The sequence below is a fragment of the Centrocercus urophasianus genome, unplaced genomic scaffold, assembly GCF_019232065.1.
Source record: "Centrocercus urophasianus isolate 14NV4802_14NV808 unplaced genomic scaffold, USGS_Curo_1.0 seq_17, whole genome shotgun sequence".
Taxonomy (NCBI): Eukaryota; Metazoa; Chordata; class Aves; order Galliformes; family Phasianidae; genus Centrocercus; species Centrocercus urophasianus.
In genome coordinates, this window is record NW_024884722.1 from 11,439,465 (window position 1) to 11,464,578 (window position 25,114).

Genomic DNA, 25,114 nt, shown 5'->3' on the forward strand with positions numbered 1-25,114 from the left:
ATCTTTTTTCTTGGAAGGGGACCAAGGTTAAGGAGACAAGGAAGGCGGGTTAGTTAAAATATGTCAGTCTTTTGGGTATAAGTAAAAACTGTAAATAACAGCCTTTAACTTGGAAAAGAGCTTTAGAATGATATGATCAGCTTCAGTTTACTCCAAATGTTGCTCTATGCCATTAAGCTGTTATCAAGTTTTGGTTCAATTGCAATAGTTTTATGGCTTTAGTGTAGTGGGAACAGTTGTAGCCTTTATGCACCTAAAGCATTTTCCCCTGAAATGTTTGCTGTGAAGACTGCAGTATTGTGCAGGAACCTGAGGTTGAAACTGCATGGCAACAAATAACAGTGGAAATGACCTTTTCTAGCTCTCTTCACTGTCTATTCTGAAGTAATTACTAAATCTAAGAACTTATTTCATGAACAATGCAGGGATTTAAATAAGATTCAGTTTTACATTCTCACTAATGCATCCTTAAACTTAGTAATAAAAGTTAAACTTTTTTACTTATTTCATTTTAAGCTGCGAGCATATCTGATTCAGCAGTGTCTTAGGATGATTTGTCAGGAAGAGAAAATAAGTCACATCCTTCTTCCTTTTGGCATTAATAGGGAACTAGATTAATCCTATACCCACAATATTATTCCAGTCGTACTTGCATCATAGCCTGGAAATGGTTGTAGTCAATGCAATGGTTTGTAATTACGATGTTTCATCCTTTGAAGTTAGATTAATTCGTGTCACATAGTCAGATCTGCACAGCTATAATAAAATACATATTTTTTGCTAGTGTTTCTTAGCTAGCCCTCGTTTTCTGATCCAAATTCTGCTGTGGTCATTGAGAAATGAAGGGCTTTTTCTCCAGATATCCAGCACCATCTCAGCCAGAGAAGTCCCGTCTCACGTTTGGTGCTGGTGTGACTGTGTGTTTACGAACATCCTGGTGCACCTAAGGAGTGTTGTTGTGCGTGTGTGCAACAACAGTCTTGCAGAGCTCAAGCACCTTCATCGTAATCACTGTAGCTGACTCCCTCTGGGAGCTAAGGCTTTCCACAACTATCTGAACCCTTATTCCTGGCTTACATTAGAGAAATCAGCTCCCCCGTAATTACTGTCAAGCTGCAAGGTAGGCAGATATGTAAATATTTTTAGGGCCATGGCTCAGCTCTTTATTTTTAATATACTTTGTTATTAGTAATCATTTTTGAAGAGATTGCAAATCCCACCCATAAGTTTCTGTACCACCAAGCCTGCTCAGCCTTGACCCTCTGCTCCCAACAGTATCATTGGATTTACTGTTGACTTCAACAGGAGTGGTTACAGCGGGCGTGAGTGCTTTTGAAAAGCCTTTCCCTGTGTTTTTCTCTATAAAGCCCATCGCCGGGGCTGCCAGATTATATGACACTAGGTTTTTAAAAGACTTAAGAATGAAATCAAACTGATAAGGAGGCTAAGATGGAGTAAAGCTAAGCAAAGCCAATTTGCTTTCCTTCTGAAGCAAAGCGACTTTCGCAAGGTTTTAATTTTCTCTCACCCAAGTGGAAAAACAATCGATTTGGGTTCATTCCGTGTGTGCACGTTGGGTGTGTGGGGGTGCTGCTCCCACAAAGCCCCCGGGACAACTTCCCCACTGTGTGTGGGTCAGTGCTGGGAGCACAGGGATGGCTGGAGCCCACGCAGGCACTCAGATTCAATTTCTCCCCCTATCTCATCTGTAGGGTGTGATCTTGGAAAGCATCAGTTATCGCAGGGTTAGTCAGCCATCCTGCCCACCGCTCATCTCCAGTTTTTCACTCTGCCGCAGGTGTTTTTCAAGGAGGAAACAGAAGATGGATGGGATATAGGAGGTCTGGATCTCCCCCGGTCTCACTGCACTGACTTTTGGGGCAAAAAAAGGAGGCAAATGAGAATTTCCACATCTTTCCATGGTGTTAAAAGAAAAATCCGTAAAGCATCACATAGCACTCAAGTAATACAGTAGTAAAGCCCTTCTGTAATTACCTGTGACAAAACAGTGCCTCTATTGCCATGCTTACAAGCCATGTTCACCTGTGTCTGCGGATGTCCCCTGAAGCAGGGTGGTCTGTTGCTGTAACAGCAGTGATAAATACTTCACTGTTATGGATTAGATTATTTCTCGTTGAGTTGTTCTCCATTCCAGAGGTCAGCTATACTCACCATCTGACAGGATTTTCTCTCCCTGCATCCCTTTCTTTTGCAATTAGACCAGATCCTTGGTTCTGCAGTGTCAGCTCTAGGAACATTACTTGGGGAGCCATGAAGATGAGCCGTGCTGACGGGGCTGATGTCCCAAGAGCTGCGTTCTGCTCCTACCACCCATTCCAGTGGGCAATGCAAATTTGCCCTCTCTGCTCCCCAGTTCTCCTGAGAAGAGAGGCAAAGTGTTGTAATCCTCTGGTAAGCCCTAACACTGGCAGGATTTTTGTGTTTGTTTCCCTCCTCCTGTTTTATTCTCACAAGCCCATAGATTGGCTGTATTCCTCTTAGAAGTTTCTAGGCTGCTATTCATCCGCTTTTAATTAAAGCAATATAGGGAATTAGGGCTTTCATGGAGGTGGTTCTGGTGATGGCTATATGGTGTTTTTATTGGTTTTCTTCCCTTCTGAGTAAATGTGTGGAAGTGCAAGTTTGAGCTCAGGCTTTTTAATTGTTGGGGTGTTAAATTACTACATTATGGTGAATTGATTTCTTTGCAAAGGAAAGGAATGTTCTTGGCTGCTTGCCTTGTGTAGCAGGCCGTGTAAGAGAGGAGGGTCCACCGCCTCATCCTTGGAGGACAGAAGGATGTCAAGGACAGATATAAACATGGGCATCAAAGGGCTTTGGGCTGGTGCGGAGACACTGTGTGGCTTTCACGGGACAGCATGAAGGGGACCAGAGGACCCCATCCCAGCTGTTTTTCAGTAGCTTTTGCTTTGCAGGAGGTTGCTGGAGGTGTGGTTTCTTGTGATGTTGGGGCCACAGTAAAAGTGCAGTGGTACAGAGCTGGATGTATGGTAGAGCAAACTACTGATTTTATCCTGCATCAGGCTCGTGAAACATGGACTTGTGCAAACAGAGGTTGGTACAGGCAGGGTGTAGGAACCTCCCACTGGCATACAGGGGACACAGTCTGAACTTTTTCTAGGCTCCGGATGTTGAGGAAGCCAGTGAAAGTCTCCTTCCCATTCTATTGAGTGGGCAAGTGAAGGATCACGGGAGCAGGTCTCAGGCTGACTTAGGGAAGCAGCTGGTTTTTCCACCTGGAATGTTTGGATTACTTCAGGATGGTTTTACAGAGTGAAAGACTCCAGCAGGAAATTTTCAGAAGAGCCTGAGTGTCATTTGACCCCTGCTCCTTTTTTCTGAAGTATCAGTGTGCTCCTGCTGCGTTTGTGTATTGGGAAATTCGACTTTTGTTTCAAATTGGCTAGTTATTTTAATACAATGGAAGGAAAACAGTTATTCCAAGCATCAAGAGCATCAACTTGCTGGCAGGAAAATCTGTGTTTACTAGTGGTTCCTCATGGATAATCCTTTTGAGTCCCATTAACTTCTGTCTCTTGCTTCTGTCATTCTTGCTCGTTGCTTCTTTCCAGCACAGGGGCACAGCTTCTCTTTGCTTCCTTACACCTATGCAGGGCCTTGTGGTGCTGCAGAGTACCCAACGTGGGTGCTTGTATTCTTTCCAAAGTCCTTTTTGTGCTGCTCATTCTCCTCTCCTCAGCAGCCTGAAGCTGGCTGATGTCTGCTGCAGGATCACAGATGCTGCATATGTTCCTAATCTGCATGTATCTGAGCTGTGTTCTCACTCCCGGCAATGAGACATCATCTCTGATGTCAGTCAGTTTAGTTTGCTTTGCAGTCATACTGCTTCTGGGGCCAGACTCAGCTCTCATTCATGCCTTTTTCATTTGGAAACGTGCATTTCCCATTCTGCAATGTTTGTCTACTGCAGTGCCTCTAAAGGGCCAGGAAAGAATTTTTCTTTGCAGCTTTTTTTGGTGCCTGTGATTCCTCAGGGAATTTCAGGAGCTGTGCATTTGTTACCAACATAGAGGTACGTCCTGGGGGTTATAGGATGATCTAAAGCAATCAGCTCCTTCCAACTCCCTGAAAAGAGGTGGTGGTGGGATGGGAGTTGGCATCTACTCCCAGTAGGACAAAAAAGAATGGCCTCAAGTTGCATCAGGGGAGGTTCAGGTTGGGCATTAGGAAAACTTCTCCAGAAGAGTAGTGAAGCACAGGAACAGGCTGCCCAGGGAGGTGGTGGGTTCACCATCCGTGGAGGTGTTCTAGAAATGTGTAGATGCACTCTAGAACATGGTTCAGTGGGCAATTTGATGGTAGAGGGGCAGTTGGACTAGATGATCTTAGAGGTCTTTTCTAACCTTAATGATTCTATGATTCTGTGACTTGTTGGAATGACTCAGGATTGAACCTCTTGAATCCCTCCTGGGCAGCGAAGAGTCAGTGTGTCCTTAAAGGTAATGCCCTGCATGCATTCAAAATATTGGAAGTAAGTTAGTTTTTTTTAGTACTGAATGTATTTTCAAAACAGCCCTCTTTTTCAAGTAACGGTTATATAATTAAAACTGAAAGCAATAGATGAAATGCACCTGTCTTATCCTCTTGGCACATGAACATAAATTGAGAAATTGTGAGCTAAACTACGTGGAAAGCAGTGTCATTGATAGAAAAATCAGAAACGTTGCTAAACTACAAAGAGATACCTGTGAAAAAGAGTTGTCTGGTACTTCTGGGTAAATAACATGAAAAAGAAGGTACTTGAAAGAAGATCTGCATATTAACTCAGAGTGAGTTAAGGATCTGTTTGGGATTCAAATGGCTGTCCTTGAAGAGAGGGTGATGTAAGGAGACTATGCTAGAAAATGCATATTTATGAAATTCTGAAGGTGGATATGTAAGCTAAGCCTTGATGCAGCCGCAGTAAAGAAAGCAAAAGTCCTTTTAATCCCCCTGTGCTCTGGATCCGGTCTGCAACCTGAGCTGAGGCTCACTGCACAGAATTCTTTGTCCACTGCTGATCTGCTCATCACCACCTTTCCTCATCATGTCACTCACCTTGGAGAGCAAAGTCATTGGGACTGACTGTGTGTGCAAAGGCAGATTTATTGTTCAAAAGCCCCAGTAGAACTGACCATTAAGACTGTGGATGAATTAACGTTGGGCTGTCCTGTGTTTGTACAGCATCTGTGATGGTGGGTTCTGCTATGGGAATAAATATTTTGGAAAACAGCTTCAGGTTCCCAGCAGGAGGCCTGCTCCTCTCCATCCTGTCCTTACACCACTGGTGGGCTGTGACATTTCCCCTCTCCCTTTCCACTCTGCTGATCCCAAGAAGAGCCCTGCTTCTGTCCTGCCCAGGGAAAATGTGAGGCCTTTTTCTGCTTGAATCGCCATGGAAAAATGTTACATGGGGTGAGGCTGAATTCTGTCCAAACATAAATAGAGTAGCATACCCCAGAATATCTTTGAGTCTAAATCCTGCTCAGCAGTTGAAAGTCCCAAGTACCAATAAAGTCACTGACTAATGAACATTACTCAGTTCCTTTGGGTGCTTGGCTAGGGGCACTCATAGTTTCCAGTCATACGATTACTTCTTTTTACATTAAGCCGTCCTGTTTTCCTTTAGTCTTTCAGCCTTAAAGGAACATTGAGTAACTTCATTCTGCTTCTTAATGGCAAAGTCAAGGGATTCCAGAGGCACAGATCTTTCTGATGTCCTTCCCTGCTACCTGGAAATACCTTCTTTATCTGTGGTGCCACTTAACTAACTGTTAATTTTCTATCTTCTTTTCCCTCACTCTTTCTGGTTCTTTTTTTCTCACCCCTTTCCCACTGGAACTGAAAACATAATTGGGGTTTTCTGAGCTAAAGTGTTTCTCAGAGATATGCAGTAGAGATGAATCGGTACCAAGACATTCGCTCTGCATCCTGCAGAAAAGAGGAAGGGATTAAAATTCCTTTTGCAAATGATCTGAGTAATGATATTAGGGAAAGTCAGCTACAGTTTCTGGATAGTTTAGTCTTGAGTCCTTGTAGAGAATTAAAAACAGCTAACTACAGGTTTGTCATTGGCCAGGCACACGGAGGACCTCATATTCAGTTCATTGTGGTGTCTTGCAGAAGTTTACCTTCAGGAATCTGTGTGTCAGTTAACGGAGTGGTCTGTGTAGGTGCACTGCTGGGGGAGGTGTGTTGCCTGCTTCTGAAACCTGAGCTGAGGACTTCTCTACCAGAGAAGTAATGGCACTGGACTGTACAAAATCTGTAATTGAAATTTTCTGGGGCGTAGTTTCTGAAATAACTATGTACAATAGCTGATATATGCCACAGTCCAATTTTTCGGCCATGCCATGTTGGTAGATTTGCCTTAACTCATTGTGGGCCAATGAGCATTCTGTAAAAGTACTGCCAATTAATGAATTATCTCCATCTGCGGAGTCTAACAGCAAATTTTGGATGACATCACTACACCTCGGATAAGGATAAGGAGAATCCCATGCCCAATTGACCATGGCAAATCCAATTGAAACTGCAAAGGGATATTTTCCCTCCCATTAGGCAGAATGTGATTAATTTCCCATGTGGAAAATTGTTCAAGACAGACGTGCTTGTAAATCATGGCATAAGAGATCCTATTACTGCAAGCTCCATCAAAACCTACTGTGCCTCCCAAAATAGCAATAAGAAGATAATTATATTAACAGCCATTCTTGTTATTTGATGTATGACTGACATAGGCTGTAAGCTTATTTTCTGCCAGATTGGAGTCTCTGTTTAAGGCTGGATGCTTTGATGGTTGTGGACATTAACAATAATCCTTGGTTTCTGAGACTTGAAATTAAAAATATTACAGGAAAGTTTTTAAAATGGATAATTGAAAGCCAATAGGTGCAGATGAGCCCACAGTTTGAAAAGATGCATTCTCCTGGAACAAAAGTCTTAAAACTTCATATCCAAAAAGAAAGTTGTTTTTATCAGCAAAGATTCTCGAAGGAGCTGTTCTAGGATCAACCCAGTATCTGCAAAAGGGGATGTTAGAGTTATAATGAACTTAGCTAGTCACAAAGTTACTGAGGGTATTCAAACTGGGAGCTGACTTCTAAAAGCTGAAGGAGGATCTCATGTTTCTGATGGCAAAAACACAGTGTGATGCTGGTAAGTACAAAGCGGTGCAATGGAGGAAGAAAAAGATTCATTGCAATCCAGCAGTGAGGTTTCAGTAGGTTTGAGGATGTTTCCACAAAAGCTACAGCTCAGTAGTCAGCAGCAGCCAGAAGGCCAAACTGGTATTTGAAGGAATTAGGCAGAGAGTGGAGAACAAAACAGAGCTTCAACAGTGGAACAGTTCAGTTCAACAGTGATTTCCTCACACTGTGGGCATAGTGTGTTGCCTCTCAAGAAAGGTGTAACAAGGTGCTGAGAAGGATGACAGAGGGGATTAGAGAGGTGAATTACCTTCTGCATGGGGAGAATAAATAGATGAGAAGTCTTCTGTCTGACACAGAATTTTGTGGAATTGTGAAGGATTTGAGAAAATGATGAGGACGTGATTATTTTTGATTCTCGGAATGCAAAAAACAGATACAGCCTCTGAAATTCGGAAAGCAAACTTAAAGTGAAAAGGGAGTATGTAATTACATGCCATATGATTAAATTATGAAAGTTGTTTCCAGAGATCTCCACAGGGAATGCACCATCTGCGAGTTCAAGAAAGCACTAGTGCAATTTTTGTAGGATGGAGTCAACAGTGGTTATTATAAACAATTTTTAATTCGGAAAAATTCTGACACCTGATGTGCAGGAATGGGGAATATATGTCAGGAGAATCCTATTGCATACATCCTGCTCTTTGAATTTCTTCCTTGTTTTTTTCTGACTACTCTTGCTGACAGGGAGCAGGATTACAGATAGATCTTTGACCCAACCGAACGCAACACTCTTACATGGCTGCAACAGAGTGGATTAAATCTTCTGTCCTTTGTCAGTGTGTGGTAACGACTGGTGAAACTGCTGTCTTGAACTGTACCAGCTAGACACAAGGGTGGTTATTCTCCATCTAGAAATGCAGGAGATGGCATCTGTCCATTTTCGACCCAGTAGTTGGAGACCACAAGTCTGCAGGCTGGACCACCCCAGCGGGGTTATCCAAGGTACCCAGTAGTGGGACTTTATAACTCTGGCCAGACCTGCATAGCACTGCACACCAGGACACAAAGGCAAACAGCACTTGGGGAGCTGCCATTCCGGTGTGGTGGCACAGAGGGAGAAAGACCAGTTTGTTTGGTCATGTATATTTTGTTAGTAGTCAGTCCCGTTTGGCTGCTCTGTGTCTCCTTGGCTTCAAATGCAATTAATCAGGGCTCGAAAGGGTAGTTATCAGATCACATTCCTAATTCAGATTTCTGTGCCTATTCATTTTAGTGTTTTTTCTTTAATTTAGCAATGAATTTGGGGTTATTTTTATGTTTTTATATTGCTTGGCCCAGTGATCCTTAATAAAAATAAAAAATAACAAAACATTAGTTTCCAGTCTGCCTTTTTTTCCTTTTTCCTGGGCAGTAAAAAGGCCATATTAACCATGAAAGGGAAATGAAAGCTTGCATAGGGTCCTGCTGTCACCTCGGCTGAGGGCACATTTCCTTTCAAGGGGCAAGTAATCGGTGAGAGCATTAATCCCTGAAAGGGGCTTTTTATTCTGCATCTTCCAGTGGGGGAAGCTGCTGTTGCCTGACAGCGCTGTTTTCTCCTGAGTTCAGACGTATGCTCTTTGCATTACCCAGGGGAGGTTCTATCTAGGACAGCAGCTCTGTCTTTTTGAGATGCTCTTGCATACATAAGTGGTGAATTTACTTGCTTGTGGAGGAATCTGGAAAAAGAACTTGGTTTTTTAGGGAATGAGTCTCAGCTCTCATGCAGTTTTAGCAGGCAGTGCTGGTGCTGAGATGAGTGTATTTTGTGTTAAGTAGCATGAGCTGGAAATGGCTGAAATGCACTCATCTGGGAGAGTTGCATGCAACAGAGGCCGGTCATTGTGCTGTAAGCACAGGGGAGGCAGGGAAAGAGCCTTTAGAGTCAGAACAGAGAGGGGTAGGCATGGTCAGACCTAAATGTGAGCTGGAAGTCAAAATGCCCTTCTCATCTGCGTACTGTCGGCAGTCTGATGTGCCCTTGCACCTTTGAAATCAACATCACTTTTATCAGGGATAGGAGCAGGCGGAGAAGAAATACCCACAGTGGACTGTCTTTGTCACGCGTTACAAAGATGCCTGGAACCCGAGAATGATGCCCTTGAGATGCTGGCATTGCCTGCAGACGAGCTTCCTGTCTCAGGCTGGCCACCAGTGGTCTGGTTGTTGTTCAGTGCTTTGCTTCCATGTCTTAGCCTGCTGAAAATTCAGCTTAAAGCTGTTCCAAGGTTTAGCTTGAAGGACTCTGGGAGAGCGTTTCCATTTGGAAAGAAAGAACGGTGCTCTGTTTTTGAAGCACAGGGAAGTTTGTTTCTGAATACTGCTCTCTGAAACCCTAGCTGTTGGTTTCCAGACTCTGACAAGCACAGGCACCCAGTTATGTTTGCCGCCAAGCTGTTTGTTTGTTCAATTTCTGTGTTAATTGGTGCCTTCCAGATACCACAGCTGCTCTGAGGAGCAGTGTCCCTGCCAATCTGAGTGCTGAATTTCACCTCCTGTAATGTGGTACATGTGTACCTGGCAGCTGACTTAATTGAGGTCTTCCATAGGACAGAATTTTCTCTCTTTTGTGGCAGATTGAGGATTTGTTTTTCATTAGAATAAATGCTTAAGACAGATTTTCTGGCCATGAATGCTAACTTAGATGTAGTTTCCTTCTACATCCCTCTGTAGCAGAGGGATCTGGGGACCGGCTTTATTGCTGCCATTACTGTGTGCTCATTTTGTCATCCTGCAAAGTCATCTTTGTTTCCCTACTCCTCAATTTCTGTCTGCAGCATTCCTATAGGAGCATATGCCATAACACCAAGTTATTGCAAGACCTACCTCCTAATAATAATAATGAAAGACTTTGATCTACGTGGTGTGAGTGCAAATATTATTTTATTTGCAGCTTCAACCAGCATAAGGGTGGAGTCTCCCAGGCGGTGTTACTGCCAGTCACACCAGAGGATGTGGCTACGACCTTACTGTGCTTTTCCAGTGTTGTTTGGCAAGGGTGCGGTGCAAACCCACCTCCCTGCAGTGACCTTGCTGCAAGGTCTCCAGCCCCAGTGGACGTATGAGAGATGCTCTGTCAGTGGGGCTGGTGCTGGTCCTAATATCTCTGGCTAAGTGTCACACCAACACGTGCATTGATGGCAAATCTCATAAAAGCTCATAAGACAGTGGAAATGTTTTAATAGGCTCAGTTCATTAAGGCCTGTGCTTTAAAAAGCTGAGCAGGGACCATACGGTCCTTCCATGACATGAGTAGTGTCAGCAAATAGAAGCCTGTTGACTTCATCAGGCCCCAGTGAGCCAGGTGTTACATAGCATGTTTTCTTAAAGCGCAGATAAAAAGATGGTATAGTAAGAAGGGCATATTCCAGCTCTTCAGGAAGAACATTTTGGTTAAGAAATGTGGTACAGATGCATTTGACACTCATTTTTGCACTCTGTGGGGCAGGAGGTGGAGTAGCTAAGATGATGTGAGCATGTTGACTAGCAAACAGACAGAGTAAAGCAGGGGCTGCTGGTTCTCAAAATTGTACCAATGAACGATGATCCCTGCAGAGTGTCTGTGGACCACTGGTGATTTGGAGATCACAGGTTAGGAGCCACTAACTACCTGTGTGAAATCAGGCGACTGGTGTCAGCTGATACAGAAGATAAGCCAAGTGTTTCAGCACAAGTGGTGAGATGTGGTTGATGTTTTACTCATTGATTTGGCATAATGTCTTGATAACTTGAGTGATGATTAAGCTCTTCTGCTTTCATATGTTAGATGACTTGGTCCTGAAGTTTTAGACATGGATTTTTTAGAGAACGTTCAGAGAAACAGAGGGTGCAGTCAGTGTCTAAGCATTCAGGTTACTGTCAGGGAAGAAATACACATAGGCAAGGCAGATGCTTGTTTGGATCTGCATAAGCTTTCCTGTTTTCCTATGCCTTTTGCTCATGGCATAGCAAAGCTTGTGTGCAAAGAGAAGGATATTCCTGCACAACAACCTCTGCACAACAAAACCCTGCCTGTTTCCTTAGGCTGTGTTTCTCATGTTTTGAAAATGTGACTCTCTTTTGGTTCCTCATCTCTGTGGGACTCTGGCTTGCCCTCAGGTGGGTTCCTCCAGGTGAGGGAGTTCCCAGTGATTGCTGGCTGCAAGTGTAAATACTATTCTCCTTCTGCCCTCTGACAAACTGCTTTCTGCAATTCAAAGCAGTGAACTCTTTGCATTCTAATCTAACAGATGCACCCAGTAATTACAAAAGAGTTCGCTTTCCACATCGAAGAAGCTGAGTTGTGCAGTTCAAGGAGACAGCAATTTCACCATAGAAGCTGAAGGCTTTGCTCACACCCCAGCGCTCTGCAGCCATTTCCACAATGGGGAGTTCAATTTTGAGGGGTCTGGGATCTTATGCTCCAGTTGAGTTCCTCTTATGTGAGGTAGTTGTTTTGCTTTGTTGTACTTTGACATTTTCCTGTAAATAAGGTGGTGAGTCTCTGTGGATGTCTGGTATGTACCAGTGTAAAGGGAGCCATCCCACTGTAAGAAAACAGTAAGGAGAATTTCATAGCACTTTTGCCTGCCCATCCCAGACCAAATGTACCATTTGCCTGCCCCTCAATTCCTATCTTGCTTTAGAGTGGTAGGAGATTTGCAGCTGGGGCAACTGAAAAGGAGATTACAGAAGCAGCAGGTTGTTTGGGTGATAGCAGCAGGACACGGAGTGGCAAGAAGTAGCTCTTGGCTTATGCAGAGCACTGTACAAACACTAACAAAGCTGTTAGCTTGAGATTTGCACCCTGTGGCCCCCATCTGCCACTTCTGAATTTCAGCATCAGTGTTCATGGCTTTTATCCTTCTTCCAGCTGTGCCAAGTGCTTGAATTCCCATAGTCTGTAATGGCTAAGCTGCTCTAGAGCTGGCACTGTTAGCCTAGGAGGATAAGTAGCCAACTTTACAGTCAGTGGAGGGCAGCCAGGTTCAGAGGTAGGAGCGCTTTGCTGATGGGCAATCAACCTTGTCTCTTGCCTGTCTCTGGTTTCACCTTGTAATAATTAATGTATTTTGCTATCAATTCTAACGGAGGAATATTTCTCTTCCTAGTGATATTATAGTCAAGTCATGTTATTTCCCATGCTCTATTTCTTTTCAGTGGTTTTCTTTAACATTGCATCTTTTGCACATTAGAAGCAGGATCCAAGTACAGAAGGACACCCTCTGTTCCCCCCATATCTCAGCGCCATGTTATTATTGCTTGTGTTGGCTCTCCTGGCAGCCCCATCTGTCTCCATCACCTCTTGTCACCTTTCATAGTAATTTCTGCTGATTAGCAAGGCCTTTATCAACTGAGGCCCTTTGGCAGCCACATTCAGCCAGCAATTCTGACAGTCACGAGTTTCTACTTAAGTCCTTCCCCCTCCCACCAGTGGAAACAGCATGAATCATTTCCCTCCCCTTTCTTTGTCAGGAGCAAATGGCATCAGCGTTAGGACCCTGGCACTGGCTCCCTGACTCCAGGAAATCATGGATGAAACAATCCATGGAAACTGGGATCCCCGTGTGAAAGCGAGACATTATTTTATGAGGAACACACCTCTATTTTGGCCATTGTCAGATTGCCATCTGGTTGACAGTCACACGTACGTCCATGAGAAACATTAAGTTGTTCTTCTACCCCATAGTTTTGTGTAGTTGAATTATGTTTTACATTGCAAGGTGGCAGTGCATATTTAAATGCACCATTTGGGAGTTACGTTGCATGACAGGTGCTTGAGAGCTTTGTGGGGCTCTGGCGTGGATTTCACAGCGTAAACAGGTTGAAGAGTCATATCTGATTGCACATTTACGCTTCTTCAGTGTATAAAAGTAAGAACAGCTATGCGTAAATAGTAGAAGCCTTCATAAAAATACTTTAGCCACTAAATGGTGTTAGTTACACTGGGGAAGGCTGCTTAGCCCAAAAGGAGAAGCTGTAACTGCACCTTGTAAGCAGACTCTCTAGGAATTCAATCTGAAGTTGAATACATTGCTTGGCAGTTTGCATGAAGACCTTGTACCTCTCCAGTTCTTGGGTGAAAAGAGGAGAGAACCAGCAGCACAGTAACAGAAACATCAAGAGGCAGAAACAAGAGCCCATTCCTGCTTTTAGGAGACAGCTGACTGATGGAGTCTCCACAGCTGTAGTTTCTATAGTTGGAGGCAGCAGATGTCTTTATAAACATAAATCAGATGAGACATTATAGTGTTTTTAACATACCTATTTGTATTCAGGCTGTCCATTGTTGACTATTTATCATATGGTTTGCTTCTCTTAGAGCCCTCTGAAGTGCAGTGACTGCTCGAGGTGGAAGATTAGATGTGAACGTGCATTTATCCATTGGCCCCTTTACATTGTGTTTGGACACTCCCTAACCTCTGACAGAGAGGCTGGCAGTGTTCAGAGGATACCTTCAAGCTTGCAGAATCAGCAGCTGCCAGATTGGCGGTCTCTGAGACAGCTTTCTTCTTCCCACTTTGTGTACCCGCTGTGTGCAGGGGAGGAAACTGGGTCCTATGGGAGAAGAGGTGTGTGGTCATGGAATTAAAGGCTACATCTCTATATACACAGATGAAGGGATGACTTAAGATGTCCCCTACAAAGTTAAACCTGATACTTTGCCTCTTATCCACATTAATTTCCTAGGAATAATATTTTCTTTAAAGAAAAAAGGATAAAAATAAATACTGTCATCCTGCACTAGCAGCAGGACTGGAGCCCTATTTCTTCCTCACGTCTCTCTTTCCCAGTGCTGCTGTCTGCTGTGTCCTTCCTACACACATTCTCTTCATCCTTGGCCTGGTCTGAGCCGTGTGTGTAGGTAAATGAAAGTAGTGTATGAGGTAGTGCTGTCTTACAGCCCATAGCTTCCAAATGGAGCCTGAGGTAGGGCTGTGGTGCCTGAGGAGTGTTAGAAGAGGTGAAGTAAAATTCATTTTGTCATTGAGGGAGGAAGCAGCTCTGGGATGTACTAGTGTATAAGCAGGCCCCTTCCTCAGAGATGTGGAAACTACCCAGAGGAAAAGCCAAGCAGCACGCAAAGCAGCACACCGCCCTTGCAAGGAAATTACCCATTTAGAGCCACCACAGGACTTCCCGCTTCACTTCAGTGCTGCTCAACGTGCTCCCATCCGCTGCCTCCCCAAGATTTCCTTTCTGTGGGCTCTTACAAGCCGTACTCTGCTCTCTGCCTGCTGCATGTTGCTTTATCTCACTGCCAGGGTGATCCTAGCTACCTTGTTACTCAGTGCTTTCCCCTGCCAGGGGTCTGCATCCAGCTGCAGCCACTGGGAAAACGTAGAGGAGCATACAGCCCTGAAGAAATGGGAGAACTTGAGGGAACAGTAGGAGTTCATACATGGTCTGTGGTGTTTCCTGCTGTGTGGTCACGATGGATTCAGCCAAGCTTCTGCTGGTGTAGCCTTTCTTCCCAGAGAAGGGGAGAAGCTGCGCATTTGGGAAGCCTTCCCTCCTTAGCAATGTGCCCGTACCCCAGCAAGGAGGCTTCTGTGCCCAAGCATCTTCATATGTGCCTGGTCAGGGTCCATCCTCGCTGCCCATCGGAACAAGATGTGCTTTCTGACCATCCTGGTTTCCTTCTTGGTTTTTTTTCTTGGCAATGCTGATCTGAGTTATTTGGCCCTCTCCAGATCTCAGTTCTCAATGCTGTGGATTGGGCAGCCACAGATCTGCCCCACAGCCCCTGCATAGCCTTTTCTAGCTTTTAGTAGAAGAGTGAAAATTCCCTTTTTCTGAGGGATAAAAATGGAAGCACCTCCTGGGCTTTGCTTCATCTGAACACCACAGTCATTCTGATATTTTCCATATCCATTTAAGGACTGAATGAAGACTTATCATATCCTGGGGTCTTTTTTGTACTCTGTGTTTAATATAACGTTCTTTATTATATTTATCTTGTTTCTTATGTCTGAGACTTTCATTTATTATGTTACTTTGAAGACTGGGCCTCCCTGTAAACTTTTTAGGAAAATTGAGTCACATTTGCAGTAGATCTTCAATGTGTTTAAGTCTTGGGTTCCCTTATGTTTTCAAACAGTCACCAGTTCTACTTTTGACTCATGGCTTGAACTGAAAACAGAAAAGCCAAAAAGTGCAAATGTTTCCAAAATGTCCCTTATTCTTTGCAGTGTATTTATAAAAGTTGCGAAGAAATGCAAAAATCTCCCACAGCACCATTTCTGGAGGAGGGAAGCAGTCTGTTCTCTACCCCATGCCCCCTTCCAGGAAAAGAGCCTTACTGCAGTTATGCACTGCAAGTACACTGTGATCCTGGAGAAACTAAGAAATATTTTGTAAGTAGGGATCCATTAGATCCAGTAGTATCCCCATTTATTCGGGATAGAAGCAAGAAAGCAGCAAGGTTTTGGTGTATCCAGCATCAGGCAGTGCAGGGAGGTAAACATGTAGCTACCATTGCTTAAATCATGTAAGCGTGGATGAGTGCCTTGGATGTGTATTGAAGGTTTCCCGTGTGCTGTGCTGTTACCTCCAGGCATCACATCCTACAGGGATGGCTCAGCGCCAGCCTTGTGGTGAGATAACCACATGGAACCAGAGAGATTGGTGGCACTCTGAAATGATGACTTCAGAGGACGAACTGACTGATGGGTTTGATCCTGAAATCAACTCTGATAAGGCACTTTGTCCTGTCTGGGACAAAAGGCTTTAACAGTTTACAGAGTAGCAGCCGGGACAACGAGGAAAGGCAAACAGAAGTGGCAGAGCCTGGGAGGGTGCAGAGCCTCTGTTACTGGGCTGTTAAAGGCAGTGGTGTCATTTACCTCTCAACTTCTGTAACCATGACAAAATCAAAACCACATATTCAGATTTGGGATCTGATTTCATCTCGTAGCTCGTTTCCATATCCCACCATCTATGGATTAGTATCTCACTTGCCTGCTGGCAGAAGAAGTTTGGATCAGGAGGTGGTATATATGCCTGCGGTTTTTTTTACATAGACATTTCATGGATTAAATAATGCTGGCAGATACTGTTTCTGCACCACAAGGATAACATATAATTTATTCTTGTCTCAATACATTAGAAGAAATGTAGCACAAAAGAAAAAGGGAAGAAAACCACCAAAAAAGGATATGAAGATAAAATCCCTTAGAGCCAAAAAAATACCAACTCCATGACATCCTTGTATGTGGGGAAACTCAGCTCCTCGATTATTTTGATAAACTGTGTTACAAGTAGTATAACACAAAACCCAGCTATTTGTTTAATCTTAGCTGACTTGCAGAGATGTCATCCATTAAGGATGCTGAGGTTATTATTTTTTCACTTTAAAGAACAAAAAAAAGAGTTGTTTGTTCTTATTATTTGGTTTCCCTCTGTAGGTTTATAAGGTATCTATCACCCAAACCTCGTTCCTTGTGCCCTGCTGCTCTGTGTGCAAGGCTGAGAGCAATGCCATGGGAGGAGACTGGGTGGGCAGCAATGGGGTTGTGATGGAGCACTGGTCCCAACATGCCAGAGCAGCACCGTGGTGGAAGTGACTCATAACTTAATATCAATGTGCTCCAGCATAACACCAGCACTGAACAGTAACCAAATTTTGTTTACATTATTTGCAAAATAATGTAAAAATATACAACTGTTTGCTGTCCGAAGTGGAGGTGATGTTCCTAACACCCCCCATTCTCTGTTTCCTCCTCAGGTAAGATCCTGTTCCGGAGGAGCCATGTCCGAGATGTAGCTGTGAAGAGGCTGAAGCCCATTGATGAGTACTGCAGGGTAAGGAGCTCCAGGGGAGGGTGTAGAAGAGCTTCCAGGTGTCTCACAGCCATCAGCTGCACCACACCTTTCTCCACGTTCACTACCAAGAGTTTCATCTGTATTGAGCCCATCACAGGAGGGGGAGGTGTCTTCTTTAAGCAAATATGGTCTGTCCCAAACACCACCAAGATTAATGAAGCAGCTGTGCTGCCCATCTGAAGCACCATGTTGGTTCCTTATTTAATCAGAAAAATCCATAAGCACAGTATCTTCATATAAAAGCGGATTATATTTCTACTTCAACCTTGATGAATGCAAGAGTTCAGTACGGAAAGAGCCATAACAAAGATGGCATTTTCTTCTTCCCCTGCCTATCTGTGCTGCAGGAGGGAAATTTCAGGTTTGCGCAGCACTAGAGATGGACCGGCGGATTGCAGAGGTGTTTTCTTGTAAGAAGTGAAAGCCTGGAAATTTATGACAGGACAGAAAAGTCTGCTGTGTGGAAAAGAGGGTTAAGTGACCTGGTCTATCCTTTCCAGCTTAGACTTCGTGATTCAATCATAATTGATCCTCTGACAGCAGATTAAAATTTATTTCTGTGCAGGACTGATACTCGATTTTTGGAGAGGTATTGAGCATGTCAGCATATAATTTAAACCCCAGACTTCCTCTTTTCATTCCCATGAGGTTTTCTTTCCATTTTTAAAAAGTCAGAAGACCACGTGGAGGGGAAAACCTCTGTTCCCAGTCAGACATTTGCTCATCCACAATGGTGAGGAGATCCCTGCAGAGCCTGGGGCACACTGCAGGCAGTGATGACATGGCCCCAGCAAACCCCTGCCTTCTGCCTCACCCGGGCAAGGAAGCTGTAAGCGAAGTCTTATCACATGAGATCAGGCTTTCTACACAACAATTAACATGCTGTCTTCCTGCTGACAGCCAAGTGGCTGCTTCAAAATGGTCCCACCGCGTCGCCAGCCTCCCTCCTTCAGACAGGAACTGCCCGCGACGCAGCCAGGACGAATGTCAGGGTTCACCCAGCAGATGCATGGCAGAGAAAGCAGTGATTTACTTGGTAGGGAGCCCCTGCCCCAGGCTGGAAACTGCTTATCTGGGACCCCATTGTCTGTGCCCAGACAGCCCCAGCCCGGCGCTGCCCTGCCACTCACCTCCAAGGAGCACGGCATCACAAAGCTGGTGCACATGGGTCTTAGTGGGACCTGTGAATAGGGTCACATCCCCCTCTTCAGCATGATTTCCTTTTTTTTCCTACCTTTCTTTGCCTGTCCAGTGAATGTTTTGACTCATTAAGAATTGCACAGTGCTGTAGAGGAGGAGGATTGCTTTGAGAGGTTAATCCTGCTCGCCTGAAAGAGGAGCACAAAGCTTATGTCAGAGTCACAGAATGACTTGGGTTGGAAGAGATCATCAAGCTCCAACCAGCTATCGTGGGCAGAGTTGTCCCATGCTGGTCCTAAAATGAGTAGGCAGACAACAAGCTTAATTAAGAAAAAAAAAAAAAAAAAAAAAAAGGAATGATGTGGGTGTAGTTGATGGAGAAAATCTGATGTGAGAGAGTGAAATGAATACATGAGACAACAGGGCTTTGTCCACTGGAATCTATGAGGATATAGAGGAGTCAGGCAGCTTCAGATGCAAAGTTTGTGGTAATTTTTTTGCGAGATGAGGACTCTATCCATTTCACCTGGAAAGATGAAGCACAAATGAGCCATGGGAAACGCATGGGGCAAATGTTCGACCATTTGTTGTTTTGTTGTCTCTGACAGAGCACAGCAATTTGCATGGCTGAGAAGCACATCTGACTTCTGGTTTGATGTTTTGTGGCTCCTGCTACAGGCATGGGACCAAGGACAGGCAGGCAAAAGCTGTCCCACACTTTGTGGGACGCTAGCAATATGGGGAGCCCTGCAGAAAGTATTGACCAACAGCATGGGCCTTGTGGCCCTGCAGGCCTCTTGGGTTCTTTGCTGCTGTGTGCCAGCTGAGGGCATGGTACCATAGAGATACCCAGGCCAGTGTTTTTGGTAAGGCCTCAGGAAGCTTTAACGTTGTGATGAAAAGTGGAGTGGGACATACAGAGAAAGATTTCCAGGGCATTTCTCTGTAAACATGTGAAAGTGAGGGTCTGGATGTCTGAGAGAGGATGTAATCTGAGCGAGTTAGCAAACAAGCTCAGTTTTGCCTGTAAACATGTGCTGCCCACTGGAATTGATATCTCTGGATCATTTCCCTCCTAACTCTACTAACTCTAGGTTTGGAGTTAGCCTGGTGCAATTCAATGTCTTCTGGGCCCCATGGGCCTGGTTTTCTTAATTTTTTTTGGAGTTTTTGATGATATGAAAGCAATACCAACTTCACAGCCTTGTCTTGCTAGAGGCGTTTTATTTAATAAGCTTCTGATCTCCCAAATACACCTCCTGGGTGTGCCTGTCCACTGTGCATCACCTTGTATGGAAGAAAGACCAAACCACCACGGTCTCCTTCCTCAGCCCTCTGGAAAGACCCAGGGCAGCATTGCAGGCTGGCATCTTTGTGTCAGTGCTGACTGAGGGAAGCATCTCTATGCTGGAAAGCTTTGAAGAGACGAGTCCCTTTGTCATAAATACTTCTGTTTGTCACACTTCTATGCTGTTCCAGCTGGAGGATCTTGAAGCTTATGGGCTTTTCCAAAGTGCCCAAATGCACATCCCCTAAACAAAAATTAAATGAGCAGATTGCATCAACTCCAGGAAATATTAGTCATTCTTTTATGACAGTTTACAGGTTTACTCTTCAAAAAGGGAAAAAAACATAATTGCCTCCCTCTTGGTCTCTCAGTCCAGGCACTCTTTCAAGATTTTACCTTCCTCTAAGCTAGGGCTGAGTTAAAATGAAATAGGCATTGGTCCTGGTCAAGAATGGAGTGTTTAAGTGGAAAACTTTTGAACTTCATCAGTCATTTTTATCCTACCTTTCAGAATCCTGACGTGTTTAGACCAGCTGCAGTAGTGAGAGTTAATTATTTGCAATGTCTCTTTAGGTACCTGGTGTAGAACTTTACTTCCCAGCTTCTTATGGCCCTTTCATGTCAGAGCCCCTTGTATGTGTGAATCATTTCTAAAATTGCACCCTTTTTCCACCTCACCTCAGTGCTTTATTTATTCTCACATCTCCCCACTTCTCCAGTCTGAGTCACTGCCATGCACTCTTCACCCAAGTCTCTAGCGTGGTTGAATAGAATCACAGAGTCATTTGAGTTGGAAGGGACCTTTATGGGTCATCTAATCCAACTGTCCAACTCCTTTCCAGTGAACAGGGACACCTATAGATGTGACTGTCAGTGTTTGCCATCTGGCCTCCACAATTCATTTTTTGGGGGGTTTAAGCTTGGAGGAAATGTGAGGCTCTCAACAAAACAGATGCAAAAAGCATTTTCAGATAAGTAAAATTATTTTTCTGTTCTGAGAAGAGAACTAGGGTAATTGCACTTTCCCTCTTGGTGAACTCATGACCATTCCTAAACATCTGCCACAACCAATTATTGTTAATTAGGATGATAAGCAGTTGAGAACAGGATACTTAATATGAAAAGTCAGGGAGCCGTAATCATGCAGTAGTCAGCTGTCTCTGTGTGCGGAGCTGGGATTAACCCCACTGAGCACAGGGAAACTGGGTGCCTGAACCCTGTGCATGATTCACCACCAGAGCTGGGTGTCCCCACTGCGGCAGATAGATTCCCTCCACGAGGGCTGGCCCTCCTCCAATGGTTGTACAAGTGGTTAAGCAAGTGCAACCAGTCTCCAGTTTTAGACACAAAAGGTTCAGCGGGGTGAATATCCTTGTATGCATATCCCCACACCTCCTGCATGTCTCCATAAATGCATGTCAGTGCATCTGGTTTTTATAAATGTATCTGCGTTAAATGCAACACGCAGCACTCAAGGCACGCTTAAATACTGCGTGTTTCTTTATCTGTGTGCATGCATTTTAATGTCATAAATTCCCACCGAGCTGTTTGCAGTCCATGTGACCTACAGCACAAGCCTGCACCCCGTGCTGTGCTTTGCTGTGGGTGCTGTGTGAGGCAGACAGCCGGTCGTGCTGGATGCCGGGGGCTGATTGCTAACGCCCTGCCTGACGTGACAGCTTTTCTAATAGCTTTTCCAATCACCTGCATCTCCATGAGACTGTCTGAAGCCTGTAATATAGAGAGACAGACATCATTACAGGCCGAAATAGCACATAAAAGCATATCTTCTGAGGAGTGTGTGAGGTCTAAGCAGCGCACATCTGCCTTCGCCTTCCAAAGAAGGAATCTCACTGATAACATTCAGCAGTGGTGTAAGGATGAATTCTGCTCACTGGCACTTTTTATCTCTCACCTTTCCTGTGCAAGTTCCTTGCTGTTTCTGGATGTGTGCTGTTTGTAACTGCATGTATTTACCTCTGTTTTCTGCTTACCAGGAAGAATGTCACATCCCTATCCTTTCCATCCTTTCACCATCTGTTTTCCTCTTCTCTCCTTGACCTCACAGTCCTGCCTTCAGCCTGCTGTAGCTCTGCCTGGAGCCATTTGGCTGGAACATGTATCTGCCCAAATGTGTATTTCCCCCTTGCAGAGGAGCAGAGATGTTGCATATGTCCTCAATGACTGGCTGCAGACTTACACCTGAGCTCCCCAAAAACATGCGATGGCCGATTATTATCAGGTGGTTTTCATTTCACTGGGCTGAAAATGGCAGCGCTCTTGGAAGTGATTCTGCAGCATGAGAGCCAGCTCTGCCCCAGGGCCACTGTGTCCCCAGGGTTCGTGAGCTGGTGGCTGTGTGTGGAACAGCTTCAGCTCTTTGGTTCTTGTTCACTGCTCTCTGCCTGGGAAGGAGAAAAGCTAAGGAGGACCTTTTCAGTTAGAATGATAGAATCATCAATTCATCTGAGTTGGAGGGAACTCTTAAAGGCCATCTGGTCCAACGCCCCTACACTGAACAGGGATACCTACAGCTCCATCAGGTGCTCACAGCCCCATTCAGCCTGACCTTGGGTGTCTTCAGGAACGGGGCACCCCCCCATCTCTCTGGGCAGTCTGTGCCAGTGCCTCCTCACTCTTATTGTAAAAACTTCTTCCTTATATCCAATCTAAATATCTCCTCTTTTAGTTTGAAACCAGTTGTCCTCCTGCAGCTCAGCATGACCACGATGCTCACCTTAATGCTTCTGGAGATTTCCAAATGGGACCACCAGGTCAGAGGGGTCAGATTTCTTAAAGTTTCCACTGATGTAGAAACATAAAACAACACAGCCGCTTGCTGGTGTGTTTCTACATCACTGAAAACCCACTCTGTGCTCTGATCCAGTACTGACATCTGTAGCCCGCTTTTTAAGAAGGGCAAATACCTGCAACATGTAGGGAAGTGATGTTTCTTTGAGAAGGTGTCTGATGTCCAGGACCCCCTGTGATACATTTAACTTGGGTATTTATGTTTCTCTAGTAATGATATGTATCATTTGCTGTTGGCCCATTGACTGCACAAGATCAAGCCCTTAGAGATTTCAAAACACACTGTAGATATTAAATATCTGAGCCTTGTAACCTTTCAGCAGATTAGGTAAGTGTTATTGCTCAGCATTTTAAATGGATAACAGAAGATGTATCCCTGCTGAATTTCATGGAATGAGGTTAAGTAACCTGCCCAAACCAAGAAGGGCGTTAGTAACGGAGCCAGCAATGGATCTTGGCTCCCTATACTGGTCTTCAGACAACAGTGCTGCTCTGCATAAGTCTATCTCCTGGTTGGGATTCAGCTGAATAAAACATGCTGTGGTGTCTGAGGTGGTGCAGTGTTTCTCTTTCAGCATGCCATAATCTTTACTGTTCCCTGGGCATTTGCTGGTTTCCTGGTATTATTTCTGCTTATATGCACCAGGAATAAAGGCAGAGAGCTTTCTTACACTGTTGAGCAAAACAGCAGCATTGACTTGGATAGCAATGGAAGCTGAGGTGTCTTTCATTCAAAGTAGAGGAATTCAGTTTTCCATCTCTTACACTTGATCCTGCATTAGCTGCAGGATCCAGCAGTGCTGTGTAGCCATGCCCAGCTACTGCCAGGCTTCTGCCACTGATGCTGCTTCCTCAAAACAGGGTGTTTTCTTCTGCTCTGTAGAACAGTTACAAGTAGCCTTTCCTCTTATCTCCTCCAAGCCTTCTCAATGACTGCTGAACACTGAACAGGCCATTGTGGCCAAGTCAGCTTCTTCTTCATAGGTTTGTCAATATCACATGAATTTTCCCTGCATTTGTATGGTATCCCTCAAGCAGGGAAATGTAAGCTTTAGGCCTGGAAGCAGTCATCTTGTAGCTTCAGGCCACCTCAAACAGGATCAGGTTGCCTAATACTGGAAACTGCTGGTTCAGATTAGGGTTTTTATTTGGGGGGACTATTTTCCTTGATGTCCCCAAGCAGGAGTAGTCTAGGAAACAAATTTGTTCTCTTCTGAAGTTTGCCTAGAAGCAGACGCATTAGCAGACTGCCTGTCCTGCCTTCATGCTTTGGCTGGGCCTCCTTGGCTGTCTGAACAAGATAAAGCAGATGTTTCATGGGTTAGCACAACCAGTTTGCCCTAATGCACCTTCATTTTGCTCTGCTGTAGTTTTTCATCCATCTCTCAAGATTGTTTGTCCTACTTCCAACTAGCAGATGAGCCAGGCAATCTCATTTTGTCAAATGGGTTTACAGCACTTCTAAGAAGTTTGGTCTATATTTAACCCATGGCCTATTTTCACCATAACTTAGCAGAGGGGAAGGTTAACTCCAGCTTCTTTTCCTCTCCTAATGGTCACTTCTGCAGTAAATCTCAGAATTATGACACATGAAGCTGCTGTTTGCAGGCTGCGGATGGATGCGTGGCTTCCTTGGGCACCGTCAGGATCTATAGCTTGGGCAGCAAATTCGCAGCATGATTCTGCCTTGTGTACTTGTCTCACGAGTTTCCAATCCACTTCCACGTTAGAGTGGTTCTTCCCAAATTATACTCACAATTGCTGAGTGTGACAAGTGCTGCATATCTGTATCTTGCAAAGTGCATGGACATTGTTAGCCAGGACACACTGCAGTGAAGCTGCCTTTGTGCACAAATAGCCTCCAGGCCTTTTGTTTTCTTTCTTTCTTTCTTTCTTTCTTTCTTTTTTTTTGCAGGCAATTAATCAAATTTCTTTCCTATTAATTTAGGAACAAATTGTGTGCTTTTGTTTGTTTTCTGCTAAAACAGAAAAAATGTTGACAGTGCTAAACAGAAAGCTTTATGGGGAACATTAATTCATTGTATGAGTAGGTGTTGAGTCTGCAGATTTTCATTGCTTGCATTTGTATGCATTGACTTAAGAGCTTCTAAACCCTAGCCACATTGCCTTGAGGTGCTGTTCAAACCTGTCACAAAGTCCCTGCCACAGAGTACTTAATCATTTCATTGTAATGCTTTTGCTCACGTGGTCTGAATCCTGCTATTGGACACGTAGCAGAAGGTGACACTGGCCAATTCTAGGTACCATCCCTTATCTGAATTCATCACTTCCTACTTGACATTTGCAGTCAAGTTGTGCAATTCCCTTTCTTCTCAGGTAAGTAGCTGGACCTGATGCTTTCCTTTTCTGTTTCCTTCCCCCTGCCAAGATTGTTTTGCTACTTCTTGCTTGGTAGTTTAAATACTTGAGGCCATGTTTTTAAGTTGTCTTTTCTAAGTGCTTCTCCCAACCTTTTCATTCCCTCTGCAGGCGCTGGTTCGACTTCCCCCTCACATTTCACAGTGTGATGAAGTCTTCAGATTCTTTGAGGCTCGTCCAGAAGACCTCAACCCTCCAAAAGAGTAAGTGCTGCATGCTTTTCCAGTTCTTCTTGGTTGGCTAGAAGAAAGATGAAGGTCATTCACTTAAATGCTACTGTAAGCGCGGAACAGATTTTGTAGCTTTCAAGGAGTACCTCAGAAAATGCCCAGCAATTACGTATAACCACTTGGGTGTGTGGAGGACAGAGAAGTCAAGCAGCCCTCAAACACATTTTTCAGTCACCCCCGCCCACTTTTGCATTGTTTCTTGCTGATGTTTCTAATGAGGGAACCTCCCCTTGCTTGTGAGTTTTACCTGA

General features: G+C 44.4%; 1 protein-coding gene across 1 annotated transcript in view; it reads left to right on the plus strand.

The window, feature by feature from the left end:
• SH3PXD2A (SH3 and PX domains 2A) overlaps window positions 1-25,114 on the plus strand; it is a 226,031-nt gene that overhangs the window by 75,827 nt on the left and 125,090 nt on the right. Inside the window, exons 4-5 of the mRNA XM_042818810.1 lie at window positions 16,918-16,994; window positions 24,745-24,836. Coding sequence (XP_042674744.1) covers window positions 16,918-16,994; window positions 24,745-24,836 — 169 coding nt within the window. The remainder of the gene's footprint in view (window positions 1-16,917; window positions 16,995-24,744; window positions 24,837-25,114) is intronic.